At 51.9% G+C, this 17810-nt stretch overlaps 2 protein-coding genes and 2 non-coding genes across 5 annotated transcripts; 1 reads left to right on the top strand and 3 right to left on the bottom strand.

Annotated features, from left to right (window-relative positions):
- Positions 1–4340, top strand: TLCD1 (TLC domain containing 1). 2 transcript variants are annotated; one of them, XM_043530998.1, is made up of 5 exons: positions 1–247; positions 1514–1596; positions 2708–2790; positions 3564–3638; positions 3765–4340. In XM_043530998.1, exons 1-5 carry the CDS (start codon positions 57–59, stop codon positions 3957–3959), a joined length of 627 nt encoding a protein of 208 aa, XP_043386933.1. In that variant the 5' UTR covers positions 1–56; the 3' UTR covers positions 3960–4340. The 2 variants fall into 2 exon arrangements, with proteins under 2 accessions (XP_043386933.1, XP_037736423.1); XM_037880495.2 differs by having other exon boundaries at positions 4–247; positions 3564–4340.
- A 5544-nt stretch (positions 4341–9884) lies between these two features.
- RPL23A (ribosomal protein L23a) lies at positions 9885–14230 on the bottom strand. Its single transcript, XM_007057689.4, has 5 exons — positions 14074–14230; positions 12822–13002; positions 11934–12110; positions 11260–11329; positions 9885–9950 (listed from the first exon to the last, which is right to left on the bottom strand). Exons 1-5 carry the CDS (start codon positions 14096–14098, stop codon positions 9936–9938), a joined length of 468 nt encoding a protein of 155 aa, XP_007057751.1. The 5' UTR covers positions 14099–14230; the 3' UTR covers positions 9885–9935.
- Positions 11399–11463, bottom strand: LOC114018993. The gene has a single exon (XR_003564160.1). It is a non-coding gene; the product is annotated as a small nucleolar RNA SNORD42 (small nucleolar RNA).
- Positions 12217–12289, bottom strand: LOC114018994. Its single transcript, XR_003564161.1, has one exon. It is a non-coding gene; the product is annotated as a small nucleolar RNA Z17 (small nucleolar RNA).
- Positions 14231–17810: the final 3580 nt, after the last annotated feature.

Raw genomic sequence — 17810 nt, 5'->3', positions numbered from 1 at the left:
GGGCGGGCCGGGCCGGGCCGGAGCGTGCGGGGCCGGCGGCGGGGCCAGGCGGCGGCATGGGGCCCTGGCTGCGCGCGGCCGGGCTGGTGCTGGGCTCCACGCTGCTCTTCAAGGCGCTGCAGCGGGGGCTGCGCCGCCTGCCCCTGCCCGCCCACGTGCGCCGGGACCCGACCCGCGCCTGGCGCTGGCGGAACCTGCTCGTCTCCTTCGTGCACTCGGTGGTGACGGGGCTCTGGGCCGTGCTGTGGTGAGTGAGCCCCGGGCGTGGGGTGCCCCCCCCCCCCCCCCGGCGCGCGGGGCTCCCCTCCCGCCCCCCCCCGGCGCGCGGGGCCCCGGGCGTGGGGGGCCTCCCCTCCTACCCCCCCCGGCGCGCGGGGCTCCCCTCCCCCCCCCCGGGCGCGCGGGGCCCCGGGCGTGGGGTGCCCCCCCCCTCCTCCTCCTCCTGCCCCCGGCGCGCGGGGCCCCGGGCAGCTCAGCCTGGCCTCCCCCGCCCGCCAAGGCCTCCCCTTTGCTCCCCATTAGACGTGTTTGCCCAGAGCCCTGCCGGCCCCCGGGAGCCTGGCAGGCGGGTGCTGATCAGCGCTGAGCCTGCAGCACGTGCACCCGGCCCCGGGCTCCTCCCTGCAGCTAGTGGTCCCGGGGCCTCTGGAGAGCCGGGCTGGGTACCAGGAGCCCACGGGCTGGGTACCAGGAGCCCACGGGCTGGGGCTGCTGCTGTGCCGGGGTTAGGCTGGGGTGCCCCCAAAGGCCTGAGGCCCGACTGTGCTGCACACTGTATATGGGACATGGGGGTCCGTTCGGTGCTGAGCACCCCCCTTCCCCGCGGTGGCCTATCAGAGCCGCCTCCTCCCTGCCCCAGAGGAGAGCAGCGGGCAAGCAGGACAACCAGCGCATAGCACCCTGCACCAAACCGCGGAGGGGGCCAGGAGAGCAGGGGACATTCCTGGTCTGCAGGGCGTCCCTGAGGCCCCTGAGGTGCACACCTGGCAAGGGGCGCTCTGTTGCTAAGGAGACCTCCACCCAGTGTATCCGCCTAGCAGAGGGGGGAAGGGCGGAGCTGATCATGTGCCAAGTCTCAAAGCCTGGTCCCAGGGACTCCAGGCCCTTCCAAGCGAGGCTTGGAGCGTTCACTGATTCCCTGCAGCATGAGCAATGAGCCACTAAGCACAGGAGAAAGAACAAAGGCCCCAGCTGACTCTGACTGTATCCAGTGTTGTGGACATGTTCTAAATCGGGCAATTACTGATCACAACCTAGGCCTGTTCCTGGGCTCTGGGAAGGTGATGGGGCCTGGGACACGCAGCCCTGGAAGGAGCCGAATGGCTGACTGAGGGCCCAGCTGTTTCTCTTTGCTTCTGCTACTGGGGGAGTTACTCTGGGTGAGAAGCGGTAACTCGGGAAGAGGAACTGTGCCCAGGCCCCTCCGCACCATGATACTTGGGAGGTGAGGAGGGCTGCTATGATCAGACTATACGAAACCACACACCCCTCTGCATGTCTCTCCCCTCCCCAGCGTATGGCAGGTTCCTGAGATGCTGGTGGACATTGAAAACACCTCGTCCACTTCAGGATACCTGCTTCTCTGCTTCTCTGCAGGTAGGGTTTCTGCCCCTTCCTCCCCCAGCGCAGGGGTCTGGTGTGCTGCATTTCCGCTAGAGGTGCTGAAATTGGAGCTGGAAGAGCCTTCCCCAGATTGCTGCCCCAGCCAGCTCCAGGCAGGATTGATTCAGCAGCATCCCCTCCGGGGCTTTGTGCAGCCCACTCTGGAACGTCCCAAGTGCGGGGTCGTCTCCTGTGTCCCGGGGGAGAGTATGTTACCGCCCAGTACCTCTCCCCGAAGTTCTCTCGAAGCCGGGTGGCCGTGCAGCAGCCTAGTGAGCGCTGTGCAGGGGCTCAGGGCTGCAGTGGGCGGAGAGGCCCCTCCCCCAGCCCCAGACCTGCCACTGCCAGCCCCTCCCCTCGGTGCTAAAAACCTTTCATGGTGTTCAGCCTTAAGCTCACCTGTGCTTTAATTCCATCCTGTTGTTCCTGTAACACGCCCTGGTCCTGCCCACAACAGTGCCCCTCCTTAAGCGTTGGTGTCTTCAGAGCCACAGGGCTGTCTAGCCTGTTCCCCCACAGATTTGAATCTGTGGCTCGGCTCAGCAGCCGTTTCTCCAGTTCCCGGTCGCGTCGCTTGCTCTTTGCTGCGCTGCCTGGAGCTTTTCAGTACCTCGGTGGTGCCCAGCCACAGCGAGCCCTGTGCACGGGGCGCTCGCCTCCCTGCTCCATGACACGAGGCTGCAGCGCCTACTGTGCGGCACGGTCATTGAGCCGTTCCAGACGGAGCTACTCCTGCTCCCAGCGTCCTGTTCCAGACCGTTTTCCCCGTGTGCCCAACCTCGCTGACAGGCTCATTCTTGTTTCCTTTCCACCCTGCTTGCTGCTGCTGTGCGCAAACTAGTCTTGGTGATAACGCATGCAGTTGGAGAGGCATGAATCTGCCTTCCTGAGAGTGTCCATCAGGACACCAGCTGTTCCTCCCAACGTTCGTTACCAATGGCGGCGGCGGGGGGGGACGGTTTAATGCAGCCCCATCTCACTAGCCTTGGCACTGGGTCACACCTGAAAGGTCTCGATGAAGGCTCTGTTATAGACGCACAGGGGGTGATTGTAACTCCCCCCACACCAGGACTGACGGACTGTGCTCTCTGCCTCTCTTCCATAGGCTACTTCATCCACGACACACTCGACATCATTCTGAGCCACCAGTCCCGAGCATCCTGGGAGTACCTGGTTCACCATGCCATGGCAAGTACAGGCCCATGCAATGAGCCCGGCTGGCACATACAGCACTGAGCGAGACCAGCTGAGTTGACTCTCCTCTTTCCAGATACACCCACAGCTGAGTGAAACTGACCAGTGACCCTGGGGAGGCAGGACAGGTGCCCCACAGGAGGCTAGGGCTGGGAGTCCCTGAGGTTGGGGATGTCTGACCTGTGCTGGCCTTGTTGCCTGTTAGCTGAGCAGATCATGGCCCAGGGCTGAAGGTCAGGTGCATGGAGCTACACAGGCTTTGTGAGGCCAGCTTCGGAACGGCTCCCTGCCCGAGTTTCACCTGCAGCTTTCCTCAGCAGGGTGGGCATGCAGAAGCCAGCACCTGCCAAATGGGGCAGTCAGCCAGGTCATGGGTGATTTCCTGGGGAGTAAAGCAGGAGGTGGAGAAAAGAGCCCAAGGGACCTGCCCAGCTCCCGTGCACAGAAAGATTGGTTAGTACATCCTGGCTGGGACACCGGCTGGGTTAGACTAACCTTGTGAGAGTGGGGTGGCCACGCAACTGTGGCCAGAGCCCCGGGAAGCTGAACCAATCTGCTCACTCCTGAGAGATGGCTCCCCACTACCCAGGGCCCTGCAGGCTGAGCTGGAGGGGCTCCCCCCCCCCTCCCCCTTTACTGCCTGCCCTCTAATCTCCTTCCTCTGGAGTGAGCCTGGTATCCGGCACTCAGCTCCATGCCTGGGCTTGGCAGGAGGATGGAGGGGAAGTCAGCTGGCCTCACTCCTGTGTCTGGGTCCCCCCTGCCAGGCAATCTCAGCCTTCTTCTCCGGGATCTTCCTGGACCGCTTCGTGGCAGCGGGGATGCTGTCGCTCTTCGTGGAGGTGAGCAACATCTTCCTGACCATCCGCATGCTGCTGAAGCTGAGCAACATGCCAGCTCCCACCCTCTACAGGGTCAACAAGTATGTCAACCTGGTGATGTATTTCCTCTTCCGCCTGGTGCCTCAGACCTACCTGACCTGGTACTTTGTGTGCTACGTGGAGGTGCGGGGTCAGGGAGCCTTCCTGATAGTCAACCTCTTCCTGCTGGATGCCATGATCCTGACGTACTTCTCTCGTCTGCTGCGCTCCGACTTCTTCCCAGACTCCTGCAGGCGGCGCGCCGGGAAGGATGCGGACGGGGAGAAGTTCTTAGTGGACTGAGTGAAGGGGCATCGTCTGTGGGGTTCTGCAAACCCCCCCTGCAGTGGAGGGCTTGGACATGGGGCGCTTTGCACCTCCTCAGCTCTGCACCACACGTGCCTTACAGCTGAGCTCAACCGGCAAAGGGCTCTGCAGTCACTTAACAAAGCCTGTGCTTTGTCACAGGATGGCCTGACCTGCCCCCTGCAAAAACCCAACCCCCCTCCCCCCCCCCCCCCCCCCCCCCCCCGCCATGCTGCTCCCAGGGTCAGGTCAATGCCAATGGGGCAGGGGTCACAGCAGGCAAATCAGGAGGGGAAGGGTGGAGCTGGTTGGGAAAGAGGGTTTATCTTCCATGTTGTGATGGGATGTTACATGCATTAAATACGTGTCTGTTTCCAAGCTTCTGCAGCACATCTGGGCCGTTCTTTCCCGGGGCAGAGCATGCAGTGACCTGGGGAAGGAAGCAGCTTCTTTCAGAGGCTGATGGGGAGGCGTCTTCGAGGCAGAGACAGCCAATGGCAGGTCCGGCACTGAAAACAGTGCAATGGCCCATGCACGTAGGCAGGGTTTCAGCTGGGATTGTACCCAGGGCTGCTAGCCCATCCCGCTGCTTGGGCAGCCACAGCTACACTGCTGCTTGCAGCATGCTAGCTGGATCAGTCTGCCCCCACCGGAGATCACACGTGCAGCTCAGTGTCACATACCCTGTGGCTGCAGATGGGGCAGGAGGGAGGGAGCTGGCCAGTGGCTGCAGAGGCAGGTGGGATGGGGACGGGCGGGGAGCTTTTCTGGAAGTGGAAGAGGGGAGGAGTAAGGTGGTCAAGGGGCAGGTGAGGGAAATGGCTGCTCGGTGGTGAATTTTGCTGGAAAAGATTTGTCAGGATTCTGGGCAGAGCAGGAGGGGCCGAGGGCTTGAGAAGGGACAGTGGGGGCTGGGGTGGGAGAGATGCAGCGTTCTATCAGTGAGCCAGGGGAGGGGGCCAAGCTCCAGGTGAAGCCAGAAGGGAGGAAGTCAGCAGGATTCCAGGGGTGGAGGCGGTTAGAAGAGTGGGCAGAGCATTTGCCAATGAAGGCGGCAGAGAAAGGGAAGACGTGGACTGACAGGAGCAAAGGGGCAGAGGAGAGGGGTAAAACATAGTCTTTAATGTCACCCAGTTGCTGCTTTGGCCAGAGCTGGTGTTGGGGCAATCTAGGAATAGGCCAGACAGGGACGATCAAGGCTCTGGAATGCAAGAACTCTGCTGAAGAGGGGACCCGGCAGGGCACAGAGCTCTCACTGGTCCTAGGTGATGGTCTCTTCAAAAGCCTTAATTCCTGGTTTGGTATGAAGCAGGGGTAACTGGCTCTTCCTGTGGAGAACCCAGTCAGAACAAAGGCTAGCCCAGCAACCAGAGCAGCCATGCACCAAGCTGCAGAGCTGAGAAATTGGCCTGGCAGCTCCATTCATGCTATTGTGACTACACCCAAAGCAATGAGGCAGGTGCCCTAGGCTGGGCTCCATGGCTTACCTAAAAATAATCCAGTGACCCCTTAGTGTTCTTGGGTCAGGGGTGGGGTGTGTGCAGCTGACCCCTTTCCAGTGGTCTAATCCAGGGGTGGTGAGCCTGGGACCTGCCTTTATCCAGAGGCCTCGTGCACAGTTGGGTACATTCCCTCGTCTTACCTGTGTCCATCCAGGACAGGTGCATGCTGCTGTGTCTTGCTTTGCAGCTGGCTGCTGCTGCAGCAGCTTTAACACAGGGCAGGGTAGGAGCTGTGTATAGTGGTCAGGTGTCATGCTGGTGGGCAGGGGGTAAGAACTTGGCTGGAGAGAGCCAGGGCTGCTTGCAGACAGGCTGCTGGGGTCTGTCCAGTACCAATGCTAACTGAGTGAATGGCCTTGGACGTGCAGCTTGTGTGAAAGGCCATCGCTCTGGGAGTTCCTGTGCAGTATTTGGGAGGCAAACTGGTGCTGGCACGTGCAGAAAGAGTCTGTGCGCTTGGCTCCCAGAATAAAGCTTTGGCCTGGTCGCTCAGCGTGTTGCTGTGCAAACAGGGACGGAGGGGGTCCCAAGGGCAGCCCCAAGGCGAGCAGCCCTGCTGGAAATGAAGCTTGGATTCTCCCATCAGCTCCCTGGGCCTTTAGCTAGAGGGTCTCTGTTATCCTCCATGACCCCTGCACTCAAGGCCAAGGTTAACCAGGGGGGTCAGCAATCAAGCTGCAGGGAGCTCGCTGCTCTGCCAGAGTGGCCCTGGCCCATGGGCTGAATAGGGCACTGGGCTCTGGATGATTCCATGAAAGGGCAGCTGCCTCCCCTCTGCCCCAAAGGCATGGCAGTTTCTACGCTGCTGTCGGAAAAGGCATGGCCCCGTCTACATACCTGCTTCTCCTTCGGGAGGGCCCTCCTTGGGTTACAGAAACTTTGCTCAAATGAAGGCCCCCGGCTGACTGTTTCAAGCTTCTTCCTGGGAGACAGGAGAGGCTGGTGCAGCTCAGCTGCTGTGCCTCGTGGAAAAGGTGAAGATGGAGGAAGCCAGCCTGGCTCTCCTGTTCCGCACTTCTCCCCACGGCACCACCCCTCGCTCTCCTCCCTGTGCTGGCCAGCAGTCAAACACACAGCTTGGAAGTCAATAGCAGGAAACTTTTTGGTCACATGCCCTTCTCTGCCCATTGGACTGGGTATAATGAATGAGAGGTCATGTCGAACCTCGCCCTTGTCGCCATCACTGTGCTGTGTGCACAGAGGCAGGGTTCTCAAACTCCATAGCTAAGAGATGGCTCCCGACCAGTCTCTGCCTCAAGAGCCTGAGCCAGTGTTTGCTCAGTGGCTCCTGGTTCTTCCTATACAGTCTGCACTCACCTGGGCTAGTGCAATACAGCAGCCGCCTTGCCCAGCAGGCCCAGCCCTGGGGCGTTAGCAGCAGCAATCATTAACCTCTTCCATGAGACTGAAGAGTTAAAAACCCAGTCATAGTGGAAGTGCCTGCTTGAGGCGAGCAGAAGGGCCAGCAGCTCATCCCAACCACCTCACCCGGCCCACAACAGTCTAGCAGCACTCAGCCCTAAAGGAAAACACAGAGCGAGTCACATGCCTTCTGGCCCAGCTTCCTTAAAACCAGAGTATTCACACCAGCCCTCCTGGCAGAGAATGAGACTTGGGGCATGAAGCAGACTCTGGCTGGCCAGTAGGGCCATTTGTCTTGGCCACCCTTGGAGAGCGGACCTGGTGCTCCAGCTCTAGGAACTCAGTACAGGTGAGTCGGCAAGGCTAGCCACAGGGCTCCCTGTGCATTGGGCTGGATTCTCAAAGCACCCACAGCCTTGGGGAGCTGTCATGACCAGAAGAAAATCTACAACCAAGAAGCTTATGATCCGAGCTCTCCTTCCCAATGCCCAGCTAACACTCCTCTGCCTTAGCTTCCTGTCCGGCCCACATGGAACGCTCTCCCTGGAGTCTGGCACCTGCCTCCCTCATCTCACTGTACCCACCAGAGCTGTGCTATGTTCACTCCTCACCCCAAAAGCTAAGTCCTTTCCCCCCCACTGGTGTATGGCTAGTTCTGCAGAGGGATTCCCAGACGCAGCATGGAGGCAGCCAAGGTGTGTCAGTGCAGAGCCATGCACATACAGCTGGTTTTGAAGCTTCTCCATTGTGCAGAACTTTCCCCCATAGGTCCAGTCAGTCCTCTGTAGAGGGGAATGTTCTGTCTTTCTCACAGCAGAACATGCCTTGCGTAGAACTGTGTTCTCCCCTAGAAATGTCAAATCATTCCTGCCTAAAAAGGGATTAACCATTTCCATACAGTGGTGCTGGAACTAGGGGTGCCACTGCACCCCCTGGCTTGTAGTAAGAACCAACACCAAATAGATGGTTTCCACTGCACCCCGTTTCCATATAACCAACACCACACACCCACACGTCTCTTTGGGGACAACTAAAGTCAAAGGATGTCATTTGCTGAGCCTCAGCCAGAGGCACATTGGGGTGAATTACCCTGAAAATCCCATTCTACTGCCTGAGGCTCACAGCCATCCCCATGCATGAAACCTCCCCTGAAGTGGCAAATCTGCTGAGCCTTAAGTGACAGATCAAAATAGGTTTCACACCACATAAGGCCCTTGGCCCAAAAAAGCCCCCCAACCTTTCCCAAAGGTCCTTTGAGCACGTCTATCCACCCAGCACCTTTTGCGTCAGCATGCACACACACACCATTGCCTAGCTGAAGTGCAGGAGACTCCACAGAGGAATGCAAACCTCCCCATACCCAGCCCTCCAGGGCAGGAAGTGAAGAGCAGCATTCAGCTGCAGAGGGCACTTCACAAGGCAGAATATAATTACTCACATTGGTTTGGCCAAGCCCTTCACAACTGGGGGGCTTGTTAGGCAAGAATATTTCTAGAGTCATCTCTGTTCTTTGCATCCACGTCCTGCCTACCACAGGTAAGCACTCCACATTCTTACCTATTCTTCAAACACTTTGAAGAGCTGGTTTCAACGAAAGATTTTTGTTGATGGCAATCCCTCATTTCCAGTTAGCAACTGCAGCTAGTTTTAAGGCTGCCCTGATTAGCACCTTGAACCTAATTAAGGCCTTCAATGCTAGCACAACACAAAGTGCATTTCAGGGGAGCTAAGACCAGTATTGCAGCAGGGATAATGCACTTCATGCCAGACAAAACCAAATGAACCTTATTTTTAAAGGGCTGGTAATCAAAGGGCATTGTAGCACTCAATACTAAAGTGTTCATGAATCTATCACCGAGTATTTGGAAAGAGCCAACTCAGGCTGGGAGTAGGAATGAAGAAGGGAGGGTGGCCTTAAGATGAAAACATCACATCTGGGACCCACAAGTCTCTGAGCTCTGGTCCTCAGGCACCTGGCTCAAAGGTGGGGTTAAGTTACAACTCTTATAGGCATGTGATGAGATAAACAGGGTTAGATTGTTAGATGCTCACATAATATAGTGATGGCCACACAAACAGCTGGTAGACCATCTGTTTGCCCTGTATTTACAAGTCTCTGTCCTTCAGCCACTGTCAGAGGACAAGCCTTGGCTCTAGTTTGTATGCAATGGCCCCTGTGCAGTAACGCCAATTGGTAGCAGTTCCTCTCTAATACTGAATGTAGAAACTTGGTTCCCCTCATGGCTCCAATCCCCACAGGACATGAGCAGCTGGAATCTCCCAGGAACATCCTTCAATTGACTATTTTTACCACTAGAATACACATGCGTTTGACAGATGAGAAGCCATTATCTAGCTAAGCTAGATAGGGTGAAGGCACTTGTGATCAACCAGATGAACTGAACATGAGAACTTCTCTAAAGGTCTCATTTGAAATCAGTGAAGTGGCTGTACAATGGCAACAGCTGGCAAAAAAATGAAACCAACTTGCAAAAGGATGAAGCCATGATACACAACTTTTTATTCTGTGAAAGGCTCTGCACAGAGCACTTTGAACAGGGTCTGACTACCCCAGGCTTAAACTGAGAACAGCAGCAGCAGAAACCATTGGTGTTTAAACTCCATGTAATTAAAGCAGCATAAAAGTGTTGGACTAGTAGCCAGGGTAAGACAAGAGCAGCGCATTGAACACAACATACTAGTCATTTAAGTCTCCTGCAATGAGAATAATGAGCTGAGGTGGAGTTTTCACTGTGAATGTACCTCTTCCTGTGCTTCAACACCACCAAATTCCTGTAGACTAGAGCTCCGGGGAAGTCTGCCATGCTGCAGCCTAAAGGCAGGTGTTTAGGACAGCATTTCAGTCTCACCTCTGGAATGGCATTTCGAGGGAATTTAATTCTTCCACTTCAGTAATCTTGCATGACACTCAGCTATTGCCTCCATGCAGTATGTACATATGCCTCAAGCCACTGAAATTGTGCTAAGTGCCCCGAAAGTCCCCCAGGTTCCTCGGCTCCGAGAGATCACTCGGTCACAAAACACAAGAGCCCACAAGTGGTTTTACAAAGTTTATTATCTCATCTGCCCAGCTCTTGGTGGATGCACTTTAGATTATTCCAATCTGAAAGGGAACAAAAGGAATGATGTTATAGCCTGTACCCTGACCACATGAAGATGGAGATTCCAAGATGTACAACAGTGGCAACAGATCCATCTCCCCCAGAAAGCTCTAGTCCTACGCAAACATCTTTTCTGCTCCCCGAGGCTTCCAGTCTGCCCTAGCTCAACAAAGCAAACACAATATTCCTGCAGCACCTAATCTTACCTACAACAAAAATGAGTAGATGAGTATTTACCACAGAACAGCCTGGCACAATAAGATGTGCACCAGTCCTATTAAAATGCCTGTTACATCCACTTCTGACCATCCTAAGACTAAATTTGGGGCAGGCCCCGAGGCTGGTTTGAGGCACCATGCTCCTATTCCGCTGTAGAACTAACTGCTCTTCCCCCAGCCCAGAAACAAAATTTCTACCCTGTTCTAGCAAGTGCCTGAAGTATCTGTATAACTTGCGGTGTTTTGGCATGTTCTACACAACAGCTGGCCAGTTATTGGACAGCTTAAGTTGGGTCAGAGAAACTCTTTTAGACTAGCTCAAAGAGATTTATTCCCCCCGTTAAGAGACTGTAAGCAAGATGTATAGAGCAAGTTAAATCCCAAAGTACTTCCCAGACCATCTACATATGATCACTGACCCCTGCTGCAATACAGCCCCTCTCCTTGAAGGAGAGGAACAAACAGACATTCTTTGCCAGAAACCTCTCTGCAGCATTAAGGAAGTGAGGAATTACTCTTCAAGCTGGAAGTGGTGGGTTAAGTTAGGGTGGCAGAATGTTGGGCTGTGACCATGACCAACACCTCCATTCTTAAGAGTGCCACTGAACGTTTCATAATCACAAGTGGTCAACAAGGTCTGACACCTCAGCTAAGAGATAGCGATGAGCTTGTAAAGCTTATGAATTTGCTTCAGAGCCATTTGTTCTTAGTTGCTGATCAATATCCCAGAGTCCCTGCAGGAGTACATTTCTGATGTAAGCCAATGATAACATTACTGATTATGATACTTCTTCCCCTTCATGTCTTATATGAGGTCAAGGTCAAGAGCCACTTTAGTAAAAAGCCTTTAGGACATCTCATAAGTCTAAAAACTCTAGCCCAGTGACACTTGGCTACTAAGAATTTGTGAGAAATTCAATTTCACATGGAGTGCAGGGCTTTCATTTCTTGCAGGAATTACTGCCCTACTTCAGCACAGCACCCTTCCCAGAACAGCCGCCCTGATCTCAGCTGTATGTCAAAACAGGGTCCAGCTGGGGCAGAGTGGAGAGGGCAGATGAAAGTGAGAAAATTCAAGAGTCTCCATTCTCACCTTGTTGGCTACATCCAACGCATCATAGTCTGGAGCAAGACGGACATAAGCCTTCTTCTCACCATCGGGCCTACAATGAAGCACGAGGTATTAGTACCCACAACTCCCTATTTATTTTCCAGTTGCGTAGTATCACATTGTGCATCAGTGGTTCCTTTGAGAACATCACTGTACTCAGTTGAAGTAGTTTTCCATCATTTGCACAAAGAAATCCCCTTTGCTGCTCCCAGAAGAGCTGCTCAGATCAACTGGCTGGTACTTCAGTACTGCAGGTTACTCCTTTAAGCCAGTAATTACAATTTACATTCCACCATGACATGCTCAGATTCAAAGCCAAGATTGTACAACAAAATCATGACAGATCTTGAACTCTGCAACTCACACACATATTGTAACCTACCAACCAAGAAACTCAGCTATAAATGTCTTTCTATACAGCATTGAGGAAGCATATGAATCAATCAGAAAACTGTATCATTAGAACCTTTCCCCCTGCCACACACAGCTAGTCTTCTGGGTTCCAATTCCACATACCTGCTAGCCTCATTCAAGCCAGGTACATTTTCTATTAAGCTTTTTAATCAATTATCTGCTTAAACACCATCCAGGGCACTTCGAAACACTTACACCTACAAGTGCTCCATTTCCCTCCCACTTAACCCAGTGTCACTTACCGGATCAATGTGTTCACCTTGGCCACATCAATATCATACAGCTTCTTGACAGCCTGTTTGATCTGATGTTTGTTGGCCTTGACATCTACAATGAAGACCAGGGTGTTGTTATCCTCTATCTTCTTCATGGCGGACTCTGTGGTCAGAGGGAACTTGATAATGGCATAGTGGTCAAGCCTGAGTGTGAGAAGCATTTGAGTTACATAACACTGGAAGCAGTGAGGTACGCTAGAGAAAGCTCCTTCACACAGCAGATTGTCACTATAGCTCTAGGAACCTTCAGGGTACATCAGTCACTAGTAAGATTGTAATCACAAGCTCTCAGGCTTTGGTCGCATGGAATCATCATTTGCACCCCAAACACCCATTACAAAAGCTAAGTAACTAAGACAGCTGCCAAGACGTTATTTCAGTTTCCAGAACACAGTCTTCCATTCACTGAGGCCAGATCTACACTCGAAATCTGTTTGAAATGTTGCTTCAAGATGTAATTTTCTGCAACATCTTTACACCAGCAAAAGCCCTAGCGTAGATGCAGTTATACCAGTTAAAAAAGTGCTTTTGTCAGCATAGCTTAACTCACTTTTTTCCCCACTATAAACAGCATCTGCAATAGGAGGGGTTGCTGGTTCTGCAACAAATCAACCTTTTCCAGTGTAGGCTTGACCTAAAACTACTAGCTTGTATTTTACTTCTGATTCTCCAGTATAAACGTTCACTTGTTAAATGTAAGTATTTTTAAAAGAAAAACTTGATAAGATTATGACTTAAAGCAAGCTGGCTTTAGATCAAGAAACTCAAGTCTGATGGAGATGGGGGGAAGGTGTCCAGACCTTTGACTGGATATACTGAAACAGATTTTAAAGGAAATGGACCACACAGACGTACTTGTTCCTCCGAGGAGCACTCTTCCTAGGATATTTGGGCTGTCTCCGTAATCGTAAAGTTTTGGGCCTTCTGAAGGTGGGAGATGTCCTGATTTTCTTCTTCTTGTGACTGTGGACTCCTTTCAAGACAGCCTTTTTAGCTTTCAGAGCCTTGGATTTTGCCTCTGTCTTAGCGGGGACAGCTACAAAGAAAAGACTGGTTAGAAGAAGCTGGCAGCAGCAGCAGGTCTGTTGGCCTCGACAACAAGGGACTCCACGCTCCCTCCATACCCCACAGGTCCTGAAGATACATTCTGCACGTTGGCAGCCTACGAGGCTGCCCCCTCAGGGTTGGGAACACTTGCCTCGGAACCCTTTCGAGCGCCTAAGAGTGGAAATGAGACCCCCCTCGATCCAGGAGCTCTGATTCACTGAGCGATCAAAACTGCACTAAACCGCATGGCCAGCTAGCCACGATAAAGCCATCCCGCGGTCTGAAGGGAGAGCGTACGCTAACTGAAGAGCTGGAAAGAGAGGCGAAAAGGCCACCCTGGGAATGACAAGACGGAGGTGGGGGGACCCCCGGAGGGGTGGGGGGGACCCCCCCATTCTGGATTTCAGCTTCACCCATTCTGGATTTCAGCTTCACCGGAGTTTTCAAAAGTGCCTCATTCGCACCTCAGATCTGAACGGCTCCCTCACGCCACCCGCCCGGCCCCGGGCCCTGGTACCGGCCCCGGGCCCTGGTACCGGCCCCGGGCCCTGGTACCGGCCCCGGGCCCTGGTACCGGCCCCGGGCCCTGGTACCGGCCCCGGGCCCTGGTACCGGCCCCGGGCCCTGGTACCGGCCCCGGGCCCTGGTACCGGCCCCGGGCCCTGGTACCGGCCCCGGGCCCTGGTACCGGCCCCGCCCGGCGGGGAGCGCGCGTGGGCTCTGCCAGAGGCCGCTCAGCCTCGCCACGTGGGGTGCCCGGGCCGCCCCCACCCCCCTCCCCGGCCTCGGCCCACGCCGCACCCCCGCCGGAGCGGGGCCCGGGACCGGCCAGGCCGCCAAGGGACCCCCCGGGGGGCCGCAGCTGGCCTACCCCGCTACCAGGCCTAGCCGGGGGGTCCCCGCCCTGCGCCCGGCCCCGCGGGTCCCCGGCCCGCCGCACGTGGGGCGCAGGCCCCGCAACGGGGAGCGGGCCCAGCCTGCAGCCCTCGCCCCTCTCCCACTCGGCCGGCCTCCTCCCCGCGCCCCCCAGCGCGGCGGCCGCGGGCTCCCTCACACGCACCCTCCTTCTTCGCCTTCGGCGCCATCTTGGGAGAAGGGAAGCGAAAGGGGCCTGCTGGGCCGCCTCACACGGGCTTATAGGGCCAACTCTCACGAGAGCAGGCACAAGCAACGCGAGATCGCGCACGGCATGCCGGGAGTGGTAGTTCTCGTTCCAGACAGCTGGACGGAAGGTGCGTAGGCACGAGAGCATGCGCAGAAAAGTACCTGTGGGTGGTGCATATTGGGAGTTGTAGTTTTTTATTACCTCAGAATTTGTAATTTTGTATTAATTTTATTAATTAGTAGTAGGGCTGTCGATTAATCACAGCTAACTCATGCGATTAACTCCAAAAAATTAATCTCGATCAAAGAAATTAATCGCAATGAATCGCACTGTTAAACAATAGAATACCAATTGAAATTTATTAAATATTTTGGATGTTTTCTACATTTTCAAATATATTGATTTCTACTGCAACACAGAATACAAAGTATACAGTGATCCCTTTATATTATTTTTATTACAAATATTTGCACTGTAAAAATGATAAACAAAAGAAATAGTTTTCAGAGTAGCATCCGTGTTAGTCTGTATCAGCAAAAAGAACGAGGAGTACTTGTGGCATCTTAGAGACTAACAAATTTATGAGGGCAGAAGCTTTCATGGGCTAGAACCCACTCATACTAGTACTGTAGCGTAACTTGCAAATGTAGATTTTTTCTGTTACATAACTGCACTCCAAAACAAAACAATGTACAACTTTTGTGCCTACAAGCCCACTCAGTCCTAGTTCTTGTTCAGCCAATCGCTAAAACAAACAAGTTTGCTTACATTTACAGGAGATAATGCTGCCTGCTTCTTATTTACAGTGTCACCTGAAAGTGAGAACAGGCGTTCGCATGGCACTTTTATACGGAGCATTGCAAAGTATTTACATGCCAGATATGCTAAACATTCGTATGCTCCTTCATACTTTGGCCACCATTCCAGAGGACATGCTTTCATGCTGATGATGCTCATTAAAAAAATAATCCATTAATTAAATTTGTGACTGAACTCCTTGGGGGAGAATTGTATGTCTCCTGTTCTGTTTTACCCGCATTCTGCATATATTTCATGTTATAGCCATCTCAGATGATGACCGAGTATGTTGTTCATTTTAAGAACACTTTCACTGCAGATTTCACAAAATGCAAAGAAGGTACCAATGTGAGATTTCTAAAAATAGCTACAGCACTCGACCCAAGGTTTAAGAATCTGAAGTGCCTTCCAAAATCTGAGAGGGATGAGGTGTGGAGCTCGCTTTCAGAAGTCTTAAAAGAGCAACACTCTGATGCGGAAACTACATAACCCAAACCACCAAAAAAAAGAAAATCAACCTTCCGCTGGTGACATCTGACTCAGATCATGAAAACGAGCATGTGTCAGTCTACATTGCTTTGGATGGTTATCAAGCAGAACCTGTCATCGGCATGGATGCATGTCCCCTGGAATGGTGGTTGAAGCATGAAGAGACATATGAATCTTTACCACATCTGACACGTAAATATCTTGCAACGCCAGCCACGACAGTGCCATGCGAATGCCTGTTCTCACTTTCAGGTGACATTGTAAACAAGAAGTGGGTACCAGTATCTCCTTCAAATTGTAATCCAACTTGTTTGTCTTTAGTGATTGGCTGAACAAGAAGTAGGACTGAGTGGACTTGTAGGCGCTAAAGTTTTACATTGTTTTATATTTGAATGCAGTTATTTTTTGTACATAATTCTATATTTGTAAGTTCAACTTTCATGATAAAGAGATTGCACAGTACTTGTATGAGGTGAATTGAAAAATACTATTTCTTTTGTTTTTTACAGTTCAAATATTTGTAATAAAAATAAATATAAAGTGAGCACTATACAGTTTGTATTCTGTGTTGTAATTGAAATCAATACATTTGAAAATGTAGAAAACATCCAAAAATATTTAAATAAATGGTATTCTATTATTGTTTAACAGCAAGATTAATCATGATTAAGTTTTTTAATCGCTTGACAGCCCTAAGTAATAGTTTAATATTTTTGATCTTATTAAAAACCTTCCATCCAGGAGTCCCAAAACACGTTACAAATGAATGGTACATGGGGTAGTGACAGTTCTAATCACATATTGAAATTCAGTACCTCTAATAATAATGAGAAGTGTTAATATAAATATTTTTTAAATATAACAAGACACAAGCTAACATTGCTTCAGAGAGAGTGAACAGAACATGGCAATTTATTGAGTGATTCATCCCCTGTCATCCAAGGGATGAATCACTCAATAAAGGAGGAGAGGCTGAGGGAACTGGGTTTATTTAGTCTGCAGAAGAGAAAAGTGAGGGGGGATTTGATAGAAGCCTTCAACTACCTGAAGGGGGGTTCCAAAGAGGATGGAGCTCAGCTGTTCTCAGTGGTGGCAGATGACAGGACAAGGAGTAATGGGGGAGGTTGTCAAGTTGCAGTGGGGGAGGTCTAGGTTGGATATTAGGAAACACTATTTCACTAGGAGGGTGGTGAAGCACTGGAATGGGTTACCTAGGGTGGTTGAATCTCCTTCCTTAGAGGTTTTTAAGGCCCAACTTGACAAAGCCCTGGCTGGGATGATTTAGTTGGGGTTGGTCCTGCTTTGAGCAGGGGGTTGGACTAGATGATCTCCTGAGGTCTCTTCCAACCCTAATCTTCTATGATTCTATGATCCAGCACTTCTAGCAGGCAAGGTTTAGGGACACCCAGAGCATGGGGTTGTATCCCTGATCATCTTGGCTAACAGCCATTGATGGACCTATCCTCCATGAACTTATCTAATTCTTCTTTGAACCCTGTTATACTTTTGGCCTTCACAATATCACCTGGCAACAAGCTTAACAGGTTGATAGTGCATTGTGTGAAGAAGTACTTCCTTTTGTTTGTGCTAAACCAACTGTCTATTAATTGCATTGGGTGACCCCTGCTTGTGTGTTATATTAAGGGGTAAATAGCACTTCCCTACTCACTTTCTCTGCACCAGTCATGATGTATAGACCTCTGCCACATCCCCCTCCATTGTCTGTTTCCAAGCTGAACATTCCCCGTTTTTAAAATCTCTCCTTGTACAGAAGCTGTTCCATGCCCCTAATAATTTTTATGCTTTCTCTGTAATTTTTCCAATTCTAATATATCCCTCCTCATATGGAAGCTTTTCCATACCCCTAACCATTTTTGTACCCCTTCTCTGTACCTTTTCAAATTCTAAGATATCTTTTTTTTTTTTTTTTAGAGGGAGTGACCAGCAGTGCAGACAATATTCGTGGTGTGGACGTACCGTGGATGGATTTATACAGTGGCATTATGATATCTTCTGTCTTATCATTTACCCCTTTCCTAATGGTTCCTAATATTCTGTTAACTTTTTTGACTACTGCTGCACATTGAACAAATGTTTTCAGAGAACAATCCACAATTTGACTCCAAGATCTCTTTCCTGAGTGGTAACAGCTAATTTAGACCCCAGCATTGTATATGTATAGTTGGGATGATGTTTTTCAATGTGCGTTACTTTACACTTATCAACACTGAATTTCATTTGCTGTTTTGTTGCCCAGTTTTGTGAGGTCCATTAGTAACTTTTTGCAGTCAGTTTTGAACTTAACTATCTTGAGTAATTTTATATTGCCTGCAAACTTTGCCACCTCATTGTTCACTCCCTTTTCCAGATCATTTATGGATATGTTGAACAGCAGTGGTCCCAGT

The sequence above is a fragment of the Chelonia mydas genome, chromosome 17 (assembly GCF_015237465.2).
Source record: "Chelonia mydas isolate rCheMyd1 chromosome 17, rCheMyd1.pri.v2, whole genome shotgun sequence".
NCBI classification, from domain to species: domain Eukaryota; kingdom Metazoa; phylum Chordata; order Testudines; family Cheloniidae; genus Chelonia; species Chelonia mydas.
Note: the sequence above shows the minus strand (reverse complement) of the source record. Positions and strands in the feature narration are given on the sequence as shown.